Raw genomic sequence first — 21,299 nt, forward strand, 5'->3', positions numbered from 1 at the left:
GTAAACATCGATATGTCAAACATTTTTAATTGTTTCTTTAAAATTAAGTAGATTTGTATATATTTTCCTATACGACACCAATAGGAGGTTGTTATGAAATGCATTTTTGCGTCGACCTCTATTCTTCTACCATGGTTTGTACTCAGTTTCGCCATGGGATTGAAAGAGACTTGAATGGTTTGGATCATAGGTTTGAAAGAAAAGCGGGGCATTTCATTCATTTCCTTTTTTCGCTATTCTCTTTAATTTAAAAATGAGGAAAAATATTAAATATATGAAAACAACTTGTTGCATACATATTACAATAATTACAAGGTCGGGCAGAATGAAGTTAGAGTCTTGTAACAAATTTACCAATAACAAATGCAAAAAGTAGGGTTTTTTATTTGACACTTTTCTTACACTATTTTAATTTAGGAGAAAATCGCGAATAATTAATGGAACGACGAGGATTTTTCTCAATATCGTGTTCCCAATACGATTAAAATTCTTTTTCTTCCCAAAAAGCTAATGTTTATTATCCCTAAAAGCTGTAAATATGAATTGAAATTTCAAAAGAATTTGGACATTTTAAAATTATTTATTTATTATTCATATAATACATCCACATAGAAAAACTGTATTCATATTTTGACATTACAAGACTGCCAAAGGAAAAAAATTGTATTCAGGTGATTGCTATGCCCTAACTTGTCTTTATTGTACCATGCTTGTATATAGTTTTAAATGATATATATAATAGCTGTAATTTTGTAGTTTTTCGGAGTTGTTGTATCGTTTTATTGTACCATGTTATAAACGAAAGAAGTGTCAAATGAAAAAAGTGATTAAGGAAATTTTTGTTTAAAGAATATAGATGGAAGGAATTTGCACCATAAGCAATATTATATTTTGTGCTACAAAACACAAGTTGAGTGTACAATTCGAAGGAGGGAAATTTCATTTTTAGTTATTGTGAAAAAATTGCAGTTTTTCTATATTAATTTGAAAATGTCTAAAGGTTTAACGTGAGAACACATAAAACGCCTTTATTACTGGCTTAATCTATCGTCTTATTTGTACTAGGGTAAACAAGAATAGATATATAGATTTTTCTTGGCAATACATTCAAGTGTTATAAGTTTTGTACCCACAGCGACAACTATACATTTAGAGGAATGATGTAAAATCATTAAAACTAAAGATGAGTATACATAAAACACTTTTTTGACTGGCTTAAGTCATCGGTTGGCTTCTTCATAAAAGAACATAACAGCGTACGGTTAACAAGTAAAAATTATGGGCCGAAATTGAACTAAGTGAATCTAAAGCTTCTTTATTATTTTACGAAGAAACCAGCCGATGACTTAAGCAAGTCAAAATAGCGTTTTATGTATCCTCATCTTAAGTGTGCGCGACTTCTATCAATTTTGTATATGTATTTATTACTTTGAAAAATTAAAACAAAATATTTAAAAGCCAATTATTGCAAAAAAAGAACATTGCGTGGAGCGCATTAAAAAATTAACCAGTTTGCAATGGAATGAGAAGATTGAACATTTTGGATTTGAAAGAAAATCAGTAATTTTAAAAATGATAAAAAATACCAAATAAAATAAAAAAGTATTTTTATTGGTAAATGTAAAATAATAATTTCCATATTTTACGTTCCACACTGATCTCGCGGTTCTTTACTTTATGGCACAATTTGTGTTTTTAGTACTTAAATGGCAGATATTTCATATTATAAACAAATTTGTATATTTTGCCGCAAAACAACAGTTTTACGCTTGGTACAATATGGAGGAGCTTTTTAAATCTTCAGAAATACAGCCCTAAAGGTGGGAATACGTACATACAAATAAGTGGTTTATAACTGTCAATTCCATTACAATATGGTACAATAAGGAGGTAGAAGAGCTTCGTAAAACTACAGAAATACAGCGTTGAGGCTTTGCCAGCTTCCTGTCAGACTCATTCAAAATTATATACAACAATTTGTTTTCATTTTTTCCATCATTTTTAAAATGTTTAAATAGCGCGAAAAAAGAATGAAATACCTACCTGTATTTTCTCTCAAAAATATGGTCCAAACTATTCGATCTTTCAATTTCATGGCTAAACTGGTTAATAGCTTTGATGCGCAAGCCGCAATGTACGTGTCATTGGATTTGAAAATATTTTGTTTTAATTTTTTAAAATATTAAATACGTACACAAAATTGGCAAAATTCGGGCACACTCAGAAAAAAATTGTAATCAGTTGGTAGCTCTACCTTACCTTTTTACTGTACCATGGGTGGAGTGTATAAAAATATTAGATTCTGATTTCGGTAAAGTTATTCAATTTTGTGTTGCGTACCAAAACATCAACCTTCTCATCCTAATCAAGCATTTTGTACGATTCCAATACTCAGGGACCATAACTACATTAAATTCAACCAAAGTTAAAAAGCTTTGCAAATTCTATAAAACCTGGTAGAATTACTAGAAGGTAGAAGTAAACCTACAACAAATACAATTCTATAACAACTACATATAAATTGGTTCCTGTAGGAAACACTAATTTCAAAGTTATATGCCCAAAAATGTGTATAACACAATAAATTTTCAATAAATTATTTATGTAAATTTCAAATGTGTACACTTTCAAAATTCAGAATGAAATGTCCTAAAATATTTAATTCTAATGTTATGAGGTCAGCTTTGGTAATAAATCTTCTATGACTTCACTGACTAAATCACTTCTATGACTAAATCACTAGAAAATCGTGGGATAAGTAACATTCCTTTCAAATTGAAATAAAAAGGCACATATACATTATACTAAATTTTGCAAAGTTTGGTTTTCTGTCATATTTAACATAAACGAAATAATACATACAGGGTAAGATGAAAAACTGTAACAAAGTCAAGCGCCATAATTTGTTACATTATTTTAACTTTATTGAATGAAAGCAAAAAATGTCGGATATAGCATTAAATTTTAGAATAAGTTTAGATTTGTTCCAATTGGTCACCATTGGCACGAATTATGGCCTTTTAACGACCAATGAATGTTGCTCTGCGATATTTTGGCACATTCCCTGTGAAGCTTGATCGACACTTTGGTATTTTTTAGTGCCAACCCTGCTTTCCAAAATACTCCATATACAAAAGTCCAACGGGTTGGTATCCGGAGATTTTGGTGGCCATTGTGCGCTGGAAATGAAGCGAGAAACCTTATTTTGTAACCATTCTTGGGGACGTGTGCTGATTGCGATGGTGCTGAGTTCTATTGGAATGTCCAATGTTTGCGTGCCCAAGGCTTTAATACACCATCCAGAATATTTTCCCGATAATATTCGGCATTTATTCTGATGCTGGCTTGATTTCAGGTGGCAAGTAAACACGATCATTTTGTTTGTTTACAAACTGCTAGACAGTTTTCCACTTTCGGCCAAGCGAACCAACTCTTTAGCTCTTTTGAGTCTATTTTCTTCCTGTTGGGGTGTAAGTTCTTGCACTTTTTGGAATTTCAATGGCTTTACCCCGAGCTCATTTTTCAATATTTGCCGAATGGAATATTGTGATATGTTCAGCTCACGAGCCATTATTTTGGTCACTGTGACGCGGGTTTCGATGAAGTCGCTTCTTTACTTTTCGAATCATTTCTGCCGATGTTGCTGTTTTCTTCCGTTCACTTCCTTGACGTCGGGCTACGCTATCAGTATCACGGTAACGAGCGATGGTTCGAGACACAAAAGATTTATTCACATTTAAATGCTGGAGTGCTCTAACGATAGCCAATTGAGGTTTTCCAGTCAAATATAAAGAAATCACACTATCATGCTTGAATTTCAACAAGAATAACTTTTTTTCTGGAAAATTCTCACCAAAATGCTTTTGTACGCTTGCAAATAATGTAATGAGCTGTCACTGGAAAAACGTTCACCTCACAATGTATATTCAATTTATGTTAATTCTGTGGTTCTTAATTAAATTGCTGTGGTAAATGAAACGTAAGGATTTTCTCTCTGCAAATACATTTTTATTCACCATAGGTAAGTCAAATCGACCACTTCTTTCTGCAAAAAAGTCCTACGTGTGAACTATGATTTATTACATAATTTGTTCGATGCTCAAAACCTAAATGCGTGTACCGGATTTACACTTCATGACACATGCGACCCTTTTGTATCCAAGAAAGGTTGGTCACCCCAACGATTCACATTGCTACACACTCACATCCATCTGAAATACTAAAATTTCAATTAATGAAAAACACTTGTGTTGACTTTCTTATACACTTCCAAATGTGATAAATGCGATTAAAACAATGGATCGAGCGTTCAATCGAACAGTCAGAGAGCGATATGACACAAACAAAGAAAATAGAATACTCCGAATTATTTTAGGTGAGAAATGCGTACAAGATTAATTTCATTACTAATAAAACAAGCCATCAAAAACTGTACTCAAGTTGGGACTGCATCGAAACATTTGTAACCGTTACCCACAAAACTGAAAGAGTAATGCCACAGGCTATTGAAATTCCACAATTGACATTGATACGGTTATTAGCCATGAATAGAGAACAGAGTTCATCACCACTGTCATCAATTGCAATTGCAGATCGAAGTAATGTGCGATGGTCAGTTTTCCAAAAAAAAAAAGAACAGAGCGCCTTGTTGGTCTTTCTATTGACACATGTCTGTGCCACATCTCAACAGCTCAAGTCTTGGCTGATATTGCTCGATATTGTTGCATCCAAAGGTAAATACAAAAGACCTGCAACTTGTTGCATTCGAGATGACAAATGATGAAAACAATGGTCGAAAGTAAATATTGGAGATGAATAATAGCACCAGTGACACTGTCACACACAAATCTATGTAAACACTTAACAACCAGGCAAAAGTAAAAGAAGTAATTAATGAGATCGAGTCATTGTTAAACTCGATCGGATTGTGAGAGTGATTTTGAATATGAAGAGTTATATTCAAAATCTTCTCTTATGCTCGAAAGCAGTTACACTTTCACTCAAATGATGGAGTTGAAATACTCCAGAAGAAACACAAGAAACATTTTTCTTAATGGAGTAGTTGTAAATAGATTATGTGAGAAAAAATTATTGCAAAAAATTATTATTTCAGTAAGTGGATATAAAACATTCTCTACATAGAGGGTATATATCATTTGATACGGTCAAAACGTGCCTAGTCGAAATAACGGTTTCAGACCCTAGGTCTCTTTGGACCAAATCCGTTTCAGGACATTTGGAGTCGATCAAGTCTATCTGCCTGGTGCGCACGATAACTCTCAAAGGGAGTATCCGATTTGGTCCAAAATTGGTACATCGTAATATTATTGTCAAACTTAGATCAAGTTCGAAGATGGGCAATATCGGTCCACTCCTTCTGGTACCTCCCCTACAAAAGGTCGAAATTCTCAAAAAATATTTTTTGCACAGAAAGAGAAACGATAATCCGATTTTGCTCCAACTTTGCAAATCCCAATATTTGCGTCAGTGCTAGGTCAGGTGTGAAAATGGACAATATCGGTCCACTCTATTAAGTACCTCTCCCACAAAGGGTCAACATTTTGAATAATTATAACTCTTATAAAATGTGATGTAAGAATTCGATTGTCTTAAAATTTCGCACATACCAATATTTTTATAGACCCAAGATCTGGTGCTAAGATGGAATACATCGGTCCACTCCTTCTGGCACCTCACCCACAAAAGGTCGAAATTTTGAATATCCATTAAGCTCATAAAACACGAATTTAACATCCGATTCCATTAGACTTGTTACATCTGAATATTTCTATCAACACAGGATCTCTTATAAAAACCTTAGAGATCGGATCATTTGTTCTGGTACCTCCCCATAAAGGGTCAAAGTTTTGAATATCCAAAAATCCGTAACAAGCATCAGTTTCTCTTTATATTTCACACAACCCATTATTTCCACTGACAAAAGACCTGTTAAAAAGATGGGATATATCGGTCCATGTTTTCCGGTACCTCCCCTACAAAGGCTAAACATTTTGGATATCCATGAAGCTCATAAAAAGCGAAATTAACCTCCGATTCCATTCAAGACATGGTACATCTCAATATTTCCATCAACACAAGATCTGTTATACAGATGGTAGAGATCGGACCATTTTTTTGCTACCTGCCCCACATAGGGTTCAAGATTTTGAAAATCAAAACGCTCGAAGAAAGCGAAATAAGCATTCAACACTCTTCAAATTTCACACATACAAACATTTTTGCTAATACAATATATGTTGTGCAGGTGGTACCTCACTCTCGAAGGGTCACAATTTTCAATACTTTTATCTGCCAAATAACTTGCGAAACAAGTCAACGATTCTTTACAACTTGCTATACCTAAATATATCTCTCTTTGCCAGAAACCTGAGATGAATATGAAATTTATGATTTTCCATAAATTGGATATAAATGTTCGATTTTCTTGTAATTATGAAAATGGAATACTGCGGTCGACTATATTTGGTACCTCACGCACATGTTAACATTTTCTAAAAAATTATCATATATGACATGTAAAGTGAAGGGAGCAGTCGATATAGTCCAAACCAGCACGTCGCAATATTTATATCATATTTATATGGGTCCGATACGGAATGGCCAATATTGCCCATTCCTCCGGAACCTACTCCATAAGGGGTTAAACATTTGAATAATCATAACAGAAGTCAAAATATTTTTAAATAATCGTACATTGGCTGAGGATATACATCTGTCGGCAAAACCGACAGATACTTTCTAACTTGTTGAGTTACCGATCCTCCTTTTAATCGATTCCTACTAAATTTGCTGAGGCATTTGTGTCTTCTCAATTCGGGCTTATATTACCCATTTGGTGCACAATTATCCGATAAAGATATATATGGGAGATATGTCCAAATCTGAACCGATATCGATACAATTTGGCAAAAGCATTTCTGAGCTGTATTTGATATATTTCCCCGAATATCGTTACAAAAGAGTGCAGGACAAATTCAACAAATCGGATGAACAATACAAATGGGAGCTATAGCTATATCTGAGCCGATTTCAATAAAATTTGGCATACTTATTTTCAGCCCTAATTTGGGCTGATATTACACGTTTGGTGCACAAAAAAGGCAATCGGACGAAGATATATATGGAATCTATATCTAAATTTTGACCGATTATATCCAATTTCAATATGGTTCGTCCATGGGTCAAATAAATGATTTGTGCAAAATTTCATCTGGATCGGGCGATAAATGTATGTACATTGTCCATATTGGTCCTAGTCACATTTACTAGCGAAATTATGTAAAGTTTGGTATTTAAAACTCACAATAGATTGCAATCGTTGTAGTATAAAATGGTCAATATAGGCTCTCGTTTTAGTATGGCCCCCATATAACGGCTTTGAATTTTTGTGATTTATGAAGGAAATCTGCCACTAATTTACTTTTTTCTGACACTAATTTACTTTTTTTGAGTGTGGACCATTATTACAGTTTGTCCTGTTTGGTCTCAGTCATGAACAAGATGATGATTGTTATTTTTCAAAATTTTGACAAATTGTGGGAGAGGTACCAGAGAAACTTGAAGAAATCGTACAAAAAATTATCAATTTTTTAAGGAATATTATCATAATATTGGACCATCTTCTTGGTACGAGGAGTGGGCCGATAAAACTCCTCTCCACTATAGGTATAGCCCTAATCGATTGGAATGTGTAATGTGTTAGAATTAATCAGAGAATAATTTTAAATTTGTGTGAGAGTTACCCTTATGTTTGAGGTACCAGAAAGGGGTACCGTTTTTCTCACCTGACCGAATACTAATATAAATATTGTAACGTGCGAAATTTAATCCGAATCCGTTGTTTCTTTATATGACATTTTGAACTTTTGTGGGAAAGTTATCAGAAGGAATACATTTATATTACCACTCTCAGAATTTAATCTAGGTTTGTTAAAAAATACGATGAACCGATTTGGCCAAATCGTATAAGCCATTCGAAACTTATCGTGTACACCAGCTAGTCAGATGCAAATGTCGTAAATTGGATTTAGTTTAAAGAGTCCGAGGAATAAAAAAATGTTATTTCGATGGGGCGAATCAAATGGTATATACCGAAACATCCATAACTTCTGGGACTAACATTTATTATTTCCTGTGGCATTTATGTATTTGCTTAGGATTCCGCAGCTTACATATTATTGAATATAAAGTAAAATTGATAACGTTCAATAATTTCCTGTACGATGGAGTTGTACCACAGACAAATAAAGGTATAGACTAAAAAGTTGTATCATCTGTTATCTTCGAAAAAAGTGTTTCAATAGATATCGTTCATGCTGTGAGAGAGGTTCAGTAGACTCACTTAATTCTCTCAAAATACAAATTATTAAATATTTTTATTATTCTTTATTATTTATCAATTGAAAACGTTTTTACTTTTAGATTTTGTTTACTTTTAAAATATAGAACTTAAATAGCAGAAAAATGAATAAATTGTTTTCGAAGTAGAGTGACTTCAATAGCGCTGAGTGACTTTACTGGCCCAAGATCAACCATAATGACATCTGCCGGTAGGGGTAAATTTTAAAACTTTTTAGTCTATACCCTTATTTGTCTATGGTTGTACTACTCCAATATATTTTGCGGCTTAATAAACACGCATGGGTTTGTTGTTTCATGGTACTCCTAATTGCAAATTTTATCTAAAACTCTTCTCATTCGTCAAACATATCACTTCATCACACTATGGAACATATTATATATTATGGACTCTATTTACAAGATATATATATAACAATAACAATGATTCCACGTTCAATACTTCCTTACAACCAATCAAATTGAACTGAGTGCGAGAGCATATGAAATAAGCCACTCACACACATCATTGAGTTAAAACACGATGAGCACCTTGTGTGTGTCACTCAAAAAAGACCTGCTTATGCGATAGCAGAAACACCTCAAAAGGGAGATCCATTTAAATCATTTAAGCGTTTAATTGAATACCGAACGGATTGATGTTAAGCTGGACTCGGAGTTTGTTAAGGCCTCCCGCATTTAAGTGCTTTTGAAATGAAATTTAAAACCGACGGTCATTAACAGCAAATAGTTGTAATTCTAATTTTTCATTCTAATGAAAAGGAATAAGAAATTGTGCATCAAGTTCTGTGTTTTTATGTGAAAACAAAAATAAAAATCAATTGTTAATATTATTAAAACTAAAAAATTGAAAATAATACAATGAAAGATCATCCAGAACAAATGGATAACGAAGTTACTCCCACGACACATTTAGTTGAGCCAAGAGCTGAAACTGCAACCACCGACGGTCCGTTGCCAACAACAGTTATTGTAAAAACATACGATTCGGATACGGAAAACGAAAAACCAGTACTTCTAGAATTGGGAACAACTTCGGTTAACGCACACTCACACACTGTTTCCAATTCGCAGATATCTGTTCCGACGACTTACGCAGAAGAATATCCTTTAGATATGCATTTAAATAGCTACGCCATAACTGCACAACATTCTACATATCCGAATTCAGCTGACAGCGGTCCTATGAATAACTTATATACCTCGATGCACTGTAACAATTCTTACATGGATCCAATATCAATACCACCACCAACACTGCAACCCTTGTCAACACCCTTACATTCTATGCCTGGATCCATGACCGGTCCAACATATACCGGCCATATACCACATACGGTTCACACTTGGGCCACCGGAACATCCGTAACAAATGTTCGCTTAGAGGATAATATGAATACAGATACAGGTCCCGAAACAGTACCAGCACCAATTTATATGTCCTACAATCATATTCACGAGCATCCGATCAGCACGGAGGTCAATCGTTCTTGGAAAGAGAAAGCATTACAAAGTGAAAAAGGTAATGATGGGACGACGTGAAGTGATTTTTTGGAGAAAGAGCCGGAGACCTCATACAATTAATTTTATTTAGCAGATATTCGGTTTTCTTAGGAAAAATTAATAGTATATGTATATATATTTTTTTTTTTTTTTTAAATTGGGACAGATATTTTAATCTTCGTGACTTCCGCCTTCGAGGAAAATATATGAGGAATTTTTTTCGTCTTCATACATTTTACTATTCGTTTTAATTTAAACCGATTTTTTCGACGACATTTTTTCAAGTCCTTTCCAAATGTTGGAGGGTATTAAAAATTTCACCCGGCCGAACTTATGTGCTTTTTTGGTTGTTGATTTTTTTACTCATTGCAGTATATCCAGTTTAAACATGAAATTAAGCCAAATGTTAGTTTTTATACCCTCCATCATTCTATGGAGGGTATATTAACTTTGTCATTCCGTTTGTAACACTTCGAAATACTTATGTTAAACCCTACAAAGTAAATTATTCTAGATCAGCGTTAACTTCTAAGCCGATTTAGCGATGTCCGATTGCGTAATCACGCTATCTTCTTAGCGAATTGAGATAAAAGGCTAAATTTTTGCACACGTGTGTATTTTCTTTAAAATGCGGTAAATAACGAGGTATATTTATATAGGAGGTATGTCAAGTAGTGGGACTTTTTTACAATTATTTGCAATCAAAATTGTTGATATTTTTTTCGTCAAAATCTGAAAATCGCTTAAATCGTGGGGTATGGTTATAGGGGGCTATATAAAAAACATGTCCAATGTTGATAATTTTTGGGACATATTTTTACGTTTATGTTACCGTATCCCAGAAAAAATGTTAAATTTCAGCAAAATCGATTGAAAAAATGGCTATAATAAGTTTTGGGTCCATATGAACATTATTTTGCATGAACATCAGGTACCTAATTTTTTTTTAAATTAAAGTGGTGCAATTCAATTCTATCTTTACACTTTTTTGTTTACATTTATTGGTGGCGTCAACATAATAATCGATTTAAGTAAATTAAGTTTAATACTTCTGTACTCAGAAATATTTAATAATAGTAAATAACAGTCTGAAGATCACTTTTATAACTTAAAAACATACAAATCAAGCATTTTTCTGTTATATTATTTAATACCGACATTAGGAACAGAAAACAAGTTAAAAAGCAGCAAGTTCGGCCGGGCCGAACTTTAAATACCCTCCACCATTTGGAACGAATTTGGAAACAAAATGCTGAAAAAATTTTGGTAAAATTTTAAAAATACGGAATATTGCTGTTATATTGGTGCCTATACGACGTGGACCCACACATGCATTATTTGTCATGAGTCATTACCAAATTAAAATTCGGAACTTGAAATAAACGCGAATAATGTAGCTAAAATCATCAAAGTATAGAATATAGGGAGGTACCGTTATATCGGAGCTGTGCGAAGACCTGAACCTGCGTAGACAATTTTTTGTCATATTCTGTAGCATCCATTACGAACTTCACATACGACATTTCAAACAACTTCGGTGAGTATTGTACCTAAACTCGTCAAAATACCGAATATAGGGAGCTACTGATATATGGGGCCTATACGAAGACCTGGACCTGCATAGACAATTTTCTGTCACAGACTGGAGTTTCCATTACGAATTCTAAATGCGTAATTTGAAAAAAATTTAGTGAATAAAGACGCTAAAATCACCAAAATACCGAATATAGGGAGGTATATGGGGGCTATACGAAGACGTGGACCTGCACAGACAATTTTCTGTCCTAGCCTGTAGTAACTATTTCGAACCTCAAATACTAAATTTGAAACTATTCCGGTGAATAATGTCGCTAAAATCATCGAAATCCCGAATATCGGGAGGTACCGTTATATGGGGGCTATACGAAGACGTGGACCTGCACAGACAGTTTTCTGTCTTAGGCTGTAGTATCCATTTCGAACTTCAAATACCAAATACCAAAATAATGTCGCTAAAATCATCAAAATACTGAATATCGGGAGGTACCGTTATATGGGGGCTATATGAAAACGCCACATTTTTCCGCCAATTTGTCTGAAAATTGGTATCTGTAGTTCGTTATGGGAATAATTGTATATATAGCCCACATATAAGGGTACATTCAGTTATTCGGCATTTTTATGATTTTTGCTACATAATTTCACGGTTTTGTCTAAAAAAAGGTATTTGGATTTCGTAGTGGGTTCCAACTCCGGTGGCAGAACATTGGTTACATAGGTCCACATTTTCCTATAGCGCACTTATAACGGTATCTTCAGATATTCGGTACTTGGACAATTTAAGTCGCATTTCCTAATACCTTCCCATATGTGGGACAACTGTGAAATAAATAAATACGATTTTTATGATAGGATGTTTATTTCGAAGTTGATGCATTGCTTCAAATTAAAGAAAATATAAATCCAATTTTGTGAAATCGATATAAGTTATTGTTTTTGAAGTTTTTGAAGAGTTTAGATTGACACTGTTTGTTCACTCCTTTTGGTACCTTCTCCACAAGAATTTATAATTTTTAAAAAAAGATATCATATAGTCCCAAGTTTTGTTATAACCCCCGTATAAGGGTATATTTTAAATTTTAACCATATTTTCTATAGGAATTTCGGAAAATATTGACAATTTGAGTTGTTGGTAAGAGGAAACTATCCTTACCAAAAATGTTCACGTTTTGGTATAACCATCGTATGATTTAAGCTATTTCCGGGGTCTTGACCAGTTTTTCATTTTTTGGGCTCTTATTTGGCATATTTGTCTAAAAAATTGTGTTTAGACTACTCTGGGGTAGAGAACCATTCATAGACCGAAGGGTTTGTTTGAATCGATCTAAAATTACATATTATTGCATTTCTATGAAACATAGATAACGTCCAATTTTTTGCAATATATGTTCTTCTCTCCTTAATAGTCAAATGTTTAAAAAAATTTTAAATTCATATAATTTTCACAAATGATTGTTCAGGAATTGGCTGCGTTGAGGGTATATATACACCGGCGAACCGACATATGCTAATCGTTTATTGTATCTGAACATGCTGGGATAAATATAATGGTGTACAAAAAGCTTTTTAATCATACACATGGAAAAGTATTGTAACGCTATACTACACACAAGTAAGCAAAGGCTATAGTCGTGCGGGGCCGACCATGTGGTACCCTACAACACTACAATTTGTTCGAAGTTCCCTTATGTACAAATCCTTTTTGGAAGATTTCGTTTTTGAAATAATGTCAAAAATAATGTCCCTGTATCCAACCCTCTTCTGATGCGAAATTCCCTGTCGATTAGTTTTCAATTGTTGTCTATAGAGCGACTAAAAACAGGGTGTAAAAATTTAAAAAAATTACAATTCAAAATTGTAAGTCAAATTGAAAAAAACTTAAAAAACTTTCTTAGATTTTATCCTTTTCTGGCAAAAGAGCATTCCGAATTGATGGGAATTGTGAAAATCGGCCCAGCGGTTCTTGACTTATAATCAGAATAAATAAGATCTATTCTTTTACATATGTATTGTACCTATTTTGCTATATATCTAATTTCTTGGCTATCATTATCACTTTATGGTCAGAAGTGACCTTTTCTTACATAAAAGTTTGGGTCTATTTTACCCGCTAAATATTGTCCGATGGCCGCCCAGTCCTAAATTCTAACTCCATATAAATTTCCGCGTCGATTGGTGTATAATTGTAGCTTATAGAGCAATTGGAAAGTCAGAAAATTTTCCCTTAAATATTGTGCAATAATCTTCCCAAAAAACAATAGGGTTCTATTCTGACCCTAACCCAACCTCCATTTTCAATTTCGTGAAGATCGGCCCATAATTGCGACTTGTAGCTTGATTACAAATTAACATAACGGACGGACATACATAGCTAGATCGACTCAGTTCGGCGAGATAGGAAGATCCATATATACTTTCCTATGAGGGAAACCAATATTTCGAGGTGTTACATAATTTTTGGCCCAATCAAACTTATAATACCCCCAACACATAGTGTTTGTAGGGTATAAATATATATGTCATACATCGCTATCAATACACTGGTTGTTTATTCTATACTTATTGGATTTAAACTTGTGGGATAATGTACTTTACATATGATTTTATATATGACTCTAACGTAAATGAGCAGGCTCAAACTGGATGTGCAGATTTCGTTAATAAAATACTGTGCAAAACTGGTAACTCATACCAAGAGGTAAAAAAGTTATGCAATTATTGAGAAAGGACAAATTACACGTCACGTTAGAGTCCTATGTAAAGTGAATTTTTCAATATTTTAAGTTAAAAAGTTGACATTTTCGGTAGGTTTATTTGAACAGACCGTTAACAAATTTAAACATTTCAATGTTTTTATAACTTTTGTAACATGGCATGTTACACTATTAATTCAAACAACAAAGTATTTTATTTACATGTTTAACGTTTCCAATAGCATTTGTCTTAAGTATTTTTATAGCTTACTAGCTGGTCCGGTCCGTGTTGCCGGCCCGTAGTTTTTGTCTATTATGCATATTTGTCAAAGCATAATTATTCACAGATATGACTGTTATAAGTGTTCACGTACTGGTCGATTAATTTTTAATTTTTAGTCAAATGAGCAGTAATTTGGAATTTACTGTATTTTGTACACCTCATAATTGAGGGCTGAATGATTTAAGAATAGCCAAAGTTAATTACTTTTTTAAACCCATTAGCACCTCAGATTGTGCATTAAGGTTGAATTGAGGGGGTACTGTTACATGGAAAAAATTCTAAAATTTGTAGATACGTTGAAATTTTTGTGTAAGATTTTCACCCCTCAAATACACATTTTTAGCCAAATCCTTTGAAATATGGTAAAATCAGGAGGTACCTTTATATGGGCACTACTCCGAAACATCGACCTACATTGAAAACTTTCTTCTACCCCTTATAATCAAAGATGACAAATAGAGGTCAAACAACATAGCATGTCAATCAGAAAAAAAATGTCGCGAGATTTAAATAAGTAAAAATAGTTTTATCCACCTCATAATTGAGGGCACACTGATTTCAGAATAGGCAAATATAATTACTATTTTACACCCATTACCGTAAGATGGGAACTAATTTTATTTGTCATTTAAAATGTGAATTCGAGAGTATAATTCAACGACGATTCAACAAATATTCGGTCCCGTGCTACTTGCTTATATTTGTAAATTGTTCATGTTTTTATAATTTATTTGATATACATGTACATCCCAAATCTACGTTCCCAACCAATATTCTCTTGAGGGTTACAAATTCAATAGAATACAAAATTTTCTTCTCTGACCACACATTAGATGTGAAAGTGGACTTGGGGATACTCCAATGTGGGGATTTTACTTAAATAAATTTCTATGTGACAATTATCTGTATTATGGTTCCTTACCCCAGGATAGCATAAATACAATTTTTTAGCCAAATCAATTGATGAATGTGGTCAAGACCAATATGGGCCTTACTCCGAAAATTTTATGCGAAGAGGTTCTCTACCCCCTTAGAAGCAAAGATGCCAAACAAGGGCCAAAATTAGAAGAAAGTGGCGAAGACCCCAAAAATAGCTTAAATCATACGATGATTATATATGATCGATATCATGACCTGCAAAAGCGATTTAAGGTATCTTGAATGTTCGGGAAGAATTTCTGGAAGGAGAGAGATCATTTTCTTACTAAAAGTCCCTTTCGCTCTACTATTTCGCACCCTTTATATTTGGTATTTGACTGATTGTACTCCCAAAGAATTTTGCATTTTGAGCTCTCATTGGACGGATTATTGTCACATGAATGAAGTAGGTTCACGCTTTGAAATTAGTCCCATTAGGTTTTTTGGTCATTTTTGTTTGTTTAAATGTGTGCGCATCTTCCAGCTGAATCACGATGTAGGTCCTGGAGTTGAAAGGTAGATGTTAGTTAACATCGTATTTCGCACTTATTTCATTATTTTTTTGTGAAAAATTGTATATAGTGAAAAATTATTCTTCATTGTTCACAAAAAATCCACTGAATTCAATATGATAATACTAATTGAAAAAAATTGACAAAAGAAGAATAACAAATTGAAAAAATCTTCAACTTGTTCGCTGATTTTTTACAGCAACCGCTTAAAGATCCTTACAAAGTTTGTCAATAGAAAGTACTTTTATTTTAAAATTCAATTCCATTGAATTTTTTTTTCGATATTTTCCCGATTTGAGAATTTTTGCAATGAGATCTCTTTTTCGTGATTTTTTAGCGATTTTGAAAAATTAATTATCTTTTAACTTTGGTGTGATCGCGTTAAATTATTTCGATATCATTTATTCCGTTTTGCCACCACATAATTCGGTACTACACTTCCATGTAACCCGCCATCAATTTCAGTTCTCAAGAAATCAAGTCAATTAAATAAATTGGTATTAATATTCGAATTCATAAATAAAAAATATAAAAAACACTACAAATGTACATTAGAAAAAAGTAAGTCAAAACGGAAAAAAATAATGCAAAATAAAACATTACTATTGAAACTTTCCAAAAACAAAATGAAAATGTTAATGTATCACATTTTTACGCGATTTTTTTGGTTATTATCCTTTTCGGATAGGAGACAATACCGAATTTGTACGAATCATTAAAATCAGTTCAGCGGTTCTTAAGTTAAAAGCGTAGTAACTAACACAACTTTCTTTTATATATAAAGATGTATAGATAGATTAAAAAGTAGGCGTGGTCAGTTTCTCAGCCCCCAAACAAATACTTAGGGTTGGAGGGAAGGTCAACAGTATCTCGTGTAATAATTTTTAAACCAATATCTTCATTATTTGGGAAATATAAGGATTTTAGATAAATCGGAATAGTGGGCGTAAAAGGATGCGTGGTCAATATGTTTTCTTTAAAAACATAACTCGGAGTATGACGAACGTTTGTACAAAAAATTATGCAAATCGGTCCAGCCGTTTTCAACTGATTCCATTACCAACGAACAACAATTGATTTTATATATATAGATTTTAACTGAAAAGGAATGCTTTTAAACTTAAAAGAAAGCCTTATTTATTTACTTTATAGACAATGATAAATAATACAGGTAGCCGCGATGGTACAGCTGCTGGTACATGAACTGTCAAATTAATTTTGGTATTCAAAATCTTGGATGAACAGTCATTCAAATTTGTTAAAATTTTTGAAAAATACATATCATAACAACCTACGTTTAGTGTCGTATAAGAATACATGTAAAATTAAACTTATTTTTGAATAGACTTTTTAAAATTTTGACCTGTACCTTCTACAAAAATTTGAACAGTTATATTTTTTATGGCTAAAAATAACTATCCTCCCTTATGTTTTCAGACTACAAAAAAACTGCCTGCGACCGAGAACGAACACGAATGCGAGACATGAATCGAGCATTCGATCTGCTGCGTTCCAAATTGCCAATATCCAAGTCCAATGGTAAAAAATATTCAAAAATTGAAAGTTTACGGTGAGTTCATATAAAATTTAATATTCAGTCTAATTAGATTTCCTGAATGAATTATTGTATTTTTTCTATTTTTCAGAATAGCCATAAATTACATAAATTATTTGCAACAATATGTAAAAGCCACCGACCCGTTGCCACCACAAAGTGCTGTGGATTACCTGACCGAATTAAGTTTACGACGTCGTTCTAACGCCCACCGCTATGACAATCACAAGTCTGTGTCGCCGTCCTATGATGATCTCAATGAGAAGGACGCACTCGAAGAGTCTCATCACAGCGCATGGAATGACAGCTATTTGTCAAATAATTCAAGCCACGACAAATGGGACTGACATTAAAATGCAACCTCGCCATAAGTAGTGCATTGATTAAATACCAAAGAAATGTGGTTCATGCTGGGATCAGAAGCTTCCTGTTTATTAAAACGTAATTATTTATAAAGTCTTATATATAAGACCAAGAACAGATGACTAGCATGTTTGCTATAAGAATACATTATTGTGATTTGATTCACAATGAAAATCGTTAAATTTTAGTTTAAAGTGCCAATTTTACAGAATAAACAATTATTTCTTTATTAATTTTGCATTGTTGTTAATTTCGTACGAAAATTGTCAACAAACTTTCGGTCGCTTCGGTAACGAATTCTAAAAGCAAACTCCAACAACAGGACATGTACATGACATCAAGGAAATGAGCGAGCTAGATAAAAATAAATATAAAATCATTCAATACAAATTTTGGTGGTGTGACTTTAAACATGTCGAAACGGGAAATATGTACCCTCAAATAAATGTTTTGCATGGCATGAATGAGGATTCCTTTAAAATAATTGCCTGGTATTTTATGACATTTATTAGGCAGATATTATTAGGTACTCTTTTGAACTTTGATAATTTTTCGTGCAAATATCACACACACAACACGAAAATCGCAGTCTGTATTCAAGCTTTTTATTGCAGCGCCAGTGTACTGAGAGATCTCTTTGGTTTATACTTTTCATTGCCATCGGATTTTCTGATTGGTATATCAAAAAAAGGTTTAATTAAATCTGTTAAAGCAACTATTACTGGCTTCAATATCGTTATTTTTTTGCGTTATAACTAAATAGAAAGAGCTTTATTTTATTTAAATAACTTACTCAGTGGATTTCTTCGCTTATTTTTAGAAAATTCCCCTTTTTAACACAAAGGTGACGATCACTGTTGCCGAGTGTTGTAATATTCCAAAAAAAAAAACAGACCTGCACAACTTGAAACTAAACAACGCTAATCGGCCCTAGTGTATGGACAATGCGCAAATATTGTCGAAGCCTTTTAATTTAACTGTTTTTTAGTTATAGATGATCTCATTCAAAATTTCAGAAAAAATATTGGTGAAGGACAAATTACATCTAAGTCATACGTAAAGTGAATTTTTCCACATTGAAATATTCATAGCATACTCTGAGGAGCTTACAGAAATATTTAAATTTAAAAGAAACGTTATACTATATAAACTATATATTATTATTATGTTAGTGTATTTTTATAACCTCCACCTTGGAAAGGAGGAAATATTAAATTTGTCATTCCGTTTGTAACATCCCTGAATATTCGTCGTAGACTCCATAAAGCCTAAAATTCTAAGTCGATTTAACGATTTCCGTATGTCTGTATATTAAAATCACGATACAGGCCACATTATTTGACGTAGATATTCAAAATTTGACAAAACAATTTGTATTGTGTCTAGGATGGTTAGTATTAAAAATGAGATATATCGGTCCCGTCTATACCCCCAATATTCAGTATTTTGATTATTTTTGCCACATATTACCACGGATTTGTCTAAAAATATGGTATTTTGTAGGTCATAGTAGGTTCTAGGCCATAATAGGTTCATTGTATCCCACATTTTTTGACGGATTTGCGCTTAATTTGACATTTGTAGTTCACAATGGGTTTAAACTCGTGTGGCGAAACTTCGTGTGTATAGGTCCACATTTTAGTATAGCCCCCATATAACGGCACCTGCTGATATTCGATATTCTGATGATTTTTGCACATTTTCCACGGATTTGTTTAAAAATTGGTATTTGTAGTTCATAATGGGTTCTAGCCCATTAGTTCCACGATTTCTTAAAGCGCGTATATCCACCGATATTCATACCCAAAGAGAAAAAACAAAACAAAAAAGAACACACAAAAAATAATTTTGTACAAAAATGTATCCTAAAATATGTGAAATATGTATTGTGGAATGATGTTTAATCAATTAATCATGGTAGAAGAATATAGGTAGACGCATAGACACAGCTGCTGATACAATGAACTGTCAAACCTATTTTGGAATTGAAAAAGTTGAATGAAAAGTTATTTAAATTAGCAAAAATTGTTGAAAAACGCGAATTATAATAACCTCCGAATGGCGTCGTATAAGAAAAAAAATAAAAAAATCTTCTGCCATGCAATTAATCATTAATTAATATTTTAATTTAATTAATTAATAATTTAATTATTATCCTTAATTCCTCCGGCGTATTACGATTTTGTGACATGTCTGATAATTTTATAGAAAATAAAATATAAACACAACTAGCTGGCCCGGTCCGCGTTGCCGGCCCGTACTTTTAGTCTTTAAAGCATAATAAATCACAGATCTGACTTATGTAATGATTCCATTAAGGGCTAAGTACATAAGAAGCTTGAAGTCATGGCACGGCCTATTTTGTGACATTTCACAAAGGAATTACAGAGCCGCACTAAAATCCTGCCGTCGTTTTTCATTATAATTTGGCATTAATATGCCTAGCCATGACTTCAAGCCTTTTATGTATTTGCAGCCTTATAATTACTCCAATTTTGATTATAAGTAATGACTTGATTATGAGTAATGACTCCATGACTAAATATAAATTAATATTCATGGCAAAAATTATAATTACCGTCGGTTTTAGATATGTTGAATAACCTGACCTTATTTTTCAGCTATAGGCTTTAATTTGAGTGTTAAATACCTATATGATAAAGAACATCTATAATAGCCCTATGTGAAAATTCAGCTCAATTTTTGATATTGTAAAAAGCATTCAAATGAGCTATAATTTGAAATTTGTATTTCCAACGTTTAAAATACCGTACTGCGTGGTATTCAGTTTTGTCCACCTCATACTTGAAGGCAGAATGTTGTCAGAATAGCCAAAAAAATTACTCTTTTGCTCCGATTACCGTAAGATGGGCATTAATTGTTTGTCATTTAAATTGTGTGGTGGAGATTCAATAAACTTACTTTATAATTTCGTATTTTGTTATGTTTCTGCCACAATTTCCGACTGAATGAGTCCTAGATTGACATTTCGGAGTTTATTTCATATAGACGTACATACCAAATCTACGTTTCCAGCCAATATTCTCTTGGGGGTTACAAATTCAATAGAATACCAAATTTTCTTTTCTGACCACACATTGGTTGGGAAAGTGGACTTGGGGGTATACTAATGTGGGGACTATACTTAAATAAATTCCTATGAGGATAATTATCTGTAAGATGATTTTCTACCCCAGGGTTTTTTTACCCCAAGTAGCCTCAAAACTAAGATGCGCACTTTTCCGAAAAATAAAAATAAAAATTTTATAAGAAGAGGTTTTCTTCCCCCTTAGAAACAAAGATGTCAAATAAGAGCCAAAAAATGAAAAAAAGTGACCAAGACCCCGAAAATATCTTAAATCATATGATGGTGATACCAAAACGTGATAAATTTTTGCAAAGATGGTTTCTTCTTAAATTATCAACATAAACTATAATTAGTACGAAAAATATGGTTAAAATGTAGAATATACTTGAAATCGGGTTGTTCCGTTATCAGGGGTTATGATCCATATCATGACCTGCCAAAGCGATTAAAGGTATCTTGAATGTTT

General features: G+C 33.0%; 1 protein-coding gene across 2 annotated transcripts; it reads left to right on the top strand.

Moving 5' to 3' along the window:
* The first annotated feature begins 8,986 nt into the window (after positions 1-8,986).
* Positions 8,987-17,946, top strand: LOC101900398 (uncharacterized). Of its 2 annotated transcripts, none has more exons than XM_005188677.4 (3): positions 8,987-9,901; positions 17,265-17,397; positions 17,474-17,946. In XM_005188677.4, exons 1-3 carry the CDS (start codon positions 9,241-9,243, stop codon positions 17,727-17,729), a joined length of 1,050 nt encoding a protein of 349 aa, XP_005188734.2. In that variant the 5' UTR covers positions 8,987-9,240; the 3' UTR covers positions 17,730-17,946. The 2 variants fall into 2 exon arrangements, with proteins under 2 accessions (XP_005188734.2, XP_019894178.2); XM_020038619.2 differs by having other exon boundaries at positions 17,479-17,603.
* The last annotated feature ends 3,353 nt before the right edge of the window (positions 17,947-21,299 follow it).

Source organism: Musca domestica, unplaced genomic scaffold (assembly GCF_030504385.1).
Source record: "Musca domestica strain aabys unplaced genomic scaffold, Musca_domestica.polishedcontigs.V.1.1 4, whole genome shotgun sequence".
NCBI classification, from domain to species: Eukaryota; Metazoa; Arthropoda; class Insecta; order Diptera; family Muscidae; genus Musca; species Musca domestica.